At 51.4% G+C, this 4,170-nt stretch overlaps 1 protein-coding gene across 1 annotated transcript; it reads right to left on the bottom strand.

Annotated features, from left to right (window-relative positions):
• Window positions 1–1,404: 1,404 nt before the first annotated feature.
• On the bottom strand, window positions 1,405–3,887 carry CST3 (cystatin C). The gene is made up of 3 exons (XM_059832964.1): window positions 3,612–3,887; window positions 2,946–3,059; window positions 1,405–1,816 (listed from the first exon to the last, which is right to left on the bottom strand). The coding sequence occupies exons 1-3, from the start codon at window positions 3,885–3,887 to the stop codon at window positions 1,739–1,741; spliced, it is 468 nt and encodes a 155-aa protein (XP_059688947.1). The 3' UTR covers window positions 1,405–1,738.
• Between the last annotated feature and the right edge of the window lie 283 nt (window positions 3,888–4,170).

Here is a 4,170-nt window from a genome sequence, read left to right as displayed (position 1 = left end):
CCACCAAACCTGGACACAGGACTCCTGGCCTTGAGCATTAACGTAGGGCATGGCAGAACACGGGACTCACTTTATCCCTGGTTGAGATTTACACCAAAAGGAACATGTTAACTTCAAAACACAGAAAAGCAAAGACACAAGATAAAGTAAGAAATGCACTATTAGGACTATGCAAAACAAGAAGCATCCCCGTCGTTCACCTCAGCACCTTCACCCCCTCCCAAGACTCCTCCTCTTGGCCTGGCACCTTCCCCTATTACCTGAAGATGAAATTTCTTCCAAGGGGATCCTGCTCCTTCCTTCCAGTCTTCCCCCAGGAGTAAAAACCAAAAGACCCCTCCTACACATGATCCCAAGCTCCAGTCTCACTTCCCTTCTGCTCAGGGAAGCTTCCTTGTCTCTTTTGCTTGGGTTCTGGGACATCACATCACAAGAGACTGAAAAGCTGCATTGTTTTTCCTAGATCTGGAGCCGTCTTTCCCTGTGATGCCCACACCAACCCCGAACATGGTGCCATCGTTCCTGAAACGAGCAGCCATGCACTTGATTGAGCGAAAGACCCCACCAGGCTTGTACGTGCACCTGGATTTAGAGGGTTTCTTCTGGGGAAAATTCACGCACGCAGAACAAAGCCAGGTTTTGTGGACAATACCCGTTTGCTATAAAACTGCACTAGCTAATAACACCATTTCTTTCTTATCAGTTATTCACTTAACACCAATTACTAGCTTTCCAGTTGTTTTTGGACTAGGCTGTCCTCAGGCTAAATAGGTTGTGGGTATCAGGGTATACCCCATTTGCCTGCAATACAAATTCCTCACAGTTTAATAGGAAACACCTCAGCCAGTTCCCTGCTGATCCTCTGTGCCTGCCAATTTAAAGGTACTCATCCAGATCAGACATCCATTCAAATTCCCCTTGGTTAACACCCAGCCAGAGTATGGCTCAGCCTCCTCTCCCCCCACACCCCCCCCCCAACCTTGTTTTGGAAGCAAGGGTTCCAAAACACATCAAAGGCAGCACAGGGAGATACAAGGGCAGTTAATTCTTACAGAGCTGCATAAATACATGCAGCCTTGCAACAGAACAGTGTAGCAGCCAGGACCTGAAGCAATTGCAGCCTTAGCACAAGCTTTGGCTCATTTTCCCAAGATCAAGTGGGGCACACTGCTGTGTTTTCAAAAGCAGAGTGCTTCTTCAGTGCAAACAGCTAAGGGCTTCCATCTCTTACTCAAGACCAGAGGCCAGGTTAAGGGACAAGGAAGCAGGGTTTATCTCCCCGTGATCAGGACCCCACACTCCTCCTCACCCCCTTCTTTGGGCATGATAGGCTAGGTCACAAATAAAAGCAAACCCTCCCTCCAAGACAGCACAAGCTCAAAGAAAACCACACATCACAAAAACTTGGTTAATCAAGTTTTTATGTTTACAGTAGTCACTTAACAGGGATACAAAGGGATTTTTTTTAATCAGAATTCTGATGTTGGATTTACTTTATTGGGAAAGCTGTAGGAAGACCAAAACAGCTGTCCTAAAATGTAATTACAAAGAAGAAAAACAAAGTTGAGATCATACTGTGCTTAAGAGGAAAGTTACATAGTTTAACTTGCATAGCACAAGCATACATAAGTAGTTGAGTTAACAGGCATTGATAAAGCCTATCTCAAATTGTGTTATTGCTTTTTTCCTTTTAAATCTGAGCAACTGGTTACTGGTCTCTGCTGGAACCAAGGTAGGCTTATTGGCAGCTACTGTCCAGTAGTTTAATTTGGTTTAGCCAAGGAATAGTGTACACTACGAAGTTGCAAATGGTGTGCTAAGGAGAGAAAGAAAAAAAAGCAGTTATCAGATTAAGAGCATAAAACAGTGTTGTCAACCATTGTTCCACGCTGATTTACTACTTGACATGATCTAGGATGTATGCCACTTCCGTGGCTCCCTAGACTTGCACTCTCCTGACAAGTATTTTGGAACACTACTCTTGTTAGTACCTGCTCAGGACAAATCATTTCTCTCAAATAAACACTACAGAGAAGCCAAGGAGTCAGCACTTCTGAAGGTCAAGTTACATCCTTTACCCATTCACATACAGGGAAGGTTTCAGCACAGGTTATACTCTCAACATAAGCTCTCAGGCACAGGTAAGCACACCTGCACAGCTAATCTGTATGGGCATGTGTCAAACAATTACAGCTGTTGTAAGGTACACACAAGCTTAATGGATCACTTGTGTGCAGTTACACTTCTCATACATGCACACAGAAAGGGCATGTTCACAGGGATGCTAAGCCTATCACTGTGATTAACAGAAGTAATGAAGTACTGCAGAAGAACTAGATTCAGGCCAGATCAAGGCAGATGTATCTGGTGCTCTCATCTGAAAAGCTGAAGTACTCCTTAAAGAGCATTGCTATTAGACAAAACTCCCACGTAACAGCCTGGTGGGCACAGAGAACAGGGCTGATCTGCCTCTCGTGATCGGTGCTTAGCCCAAAGCTCTGTTCACAGCAATCCAAGTGCCCCAGGAACGCATGCCAAGTCAAGCATGTTTACATCAGCATGGGGCAAGAGGAACTGAGAACAGTATGGGGTCTCAGAACACTGGACTGAGAGCCAGGAGACCTGCAGGCTTGGCAGAGTTTCCTCCACATATCCTTGTGATCCAGACCACAGCACTTTTTAAGAGGACTGAGGCACACACAGTCCGCCATGCACTACAGCCTCAGATCCCCACTTAGAAAACACACTAAAAAGCCCTGCCTTCTGTCACCATCATCCGGCAAGACAAGTTCTGCAAGGGCAGTATGTTGTTAAGCGTAAAGGCATGAGGGCTCTGATCCTGGCTGGGGCAGACAGTGGACTCAGCCCATACCTCTCTGTGCTAAGCCAGCCAGAGGGAAGGGGTTGGAAACCCAGGGGCCAGCACGCTGTGCTCTGGAGCCTACCTTAGCCATCTGCGGCGCGTCATGGAAAGCGCAGCTCTGGAGATCAGTTGCTGGCTTCGGGCAAGTTGTCCGGGCAATCTCAACTTTCATTATGTACTTGATTCCAGACACAATCTGCAAGACAAGTGGGCAGAAGCAGCTTTATTTGCAGCACATACATGAAGGGCTCTCTGGTAAGAGAAGCCTAGCAGAAAGGCAGACAGTTTTCGGGCTACATGATGGAAACCAGACTCCAGAAGCAGAGGGGATTGTGTGTGGCAACCTCCACAGAAGAGGCACTTGGCATCCTTTCAAAAACAGGAAACAAAATCCAAGTAAACAAGTCTCACAGTGCAGCTTCCTTAGTAAACAGAGACATGTGTTAACTCAGCAGCAGCGTAAGGAAGTTACTAACTTCTTCAATAGCACTCAAGAGCATTCAGATTGACAAGACCCAAGCTATAAAAGGCTTTTATTCACCTTCTGTGAAAAATAAAAACAGTCTGAACAACCCCTCAGGCGCGAGGCCTGCTCTTTCCCCAAAGAAACCCCACAGGCCTCATTTTCAGCTGCTCCCCGGAGGGGGCCAGGGCCGACCCTAAGACCCCCTCCCCGGCCCCGGGCCCACCCGCCCGCCGCTATTCCCAGACCCGTCCCGGGGAGGGGCCGGGCCGCCCCGGCACCCACCTGCCTCTTGGCGCTGATGACCCGCACCACCCGGCTGGAGTACATGTCGTTGCTGGCCTTGTTGTACTCCGCCACGGCGAACTGCAGGGCCCGCTGCAGGCCCTCGTCGTTGTCGGCGTCGTCGACATCGATCGGGGCCCCCACGAGCCGCGGGCGGTCCTCGGCGCCCAGCACGGCGCCGGCGAACATCAGGGCGGCGGCCAGCAGCGCCAGCAACCCCCTCGCTCCCGCCATGGCTGCGCGCTCTGCCGCTCCGCCCGCCGCCGCCGCCGCCATTTTAAGGCCGACGGGGCGGGGCGGGCCGCGGCCTCTGCCCACAGCGCACCGCCGCGGCCCGCCCCCTCCCTCCGCCGCGGAGCCCGCCCGGGGCGGCAGCGCTGTGGCGGCCCCCCCGCCCCGGCCGGAGCGTGCCGTGAGGGCGGGCAGCGGCGGCCTTCAGGCCGCGGGCCGAGGCGGGCCCCCTCAGGCTGTCTGAGGAGCAGCCCGAGCGCGGGGCTGGTCTGCCTGAGGCAAGGCCTCCCTGTGAGGGGACGTGGGGCGCCCGGGACAGGCCTCGCAG

The sequence above is a fragment of the Gavia stellata genome, chromosome 37 (assembly GCF_030936135.1).
Source record: "Gavia stellata isolate bGavSte3 chromosome 37, bGavSte3.hap2, whole genome shotgun sequence".
Taxonomy (NCBI): domain Eukaryota; kingdom Metazoa; phylum Chordata; class Aves; order Gaviiformes; family Gaviidae; genus Gavia; species Gavia stellata.
Note: the sequence above shows the minus strand (reverse complement) of the source record. Positions and strands in the feature narration are given on the sequence as shown.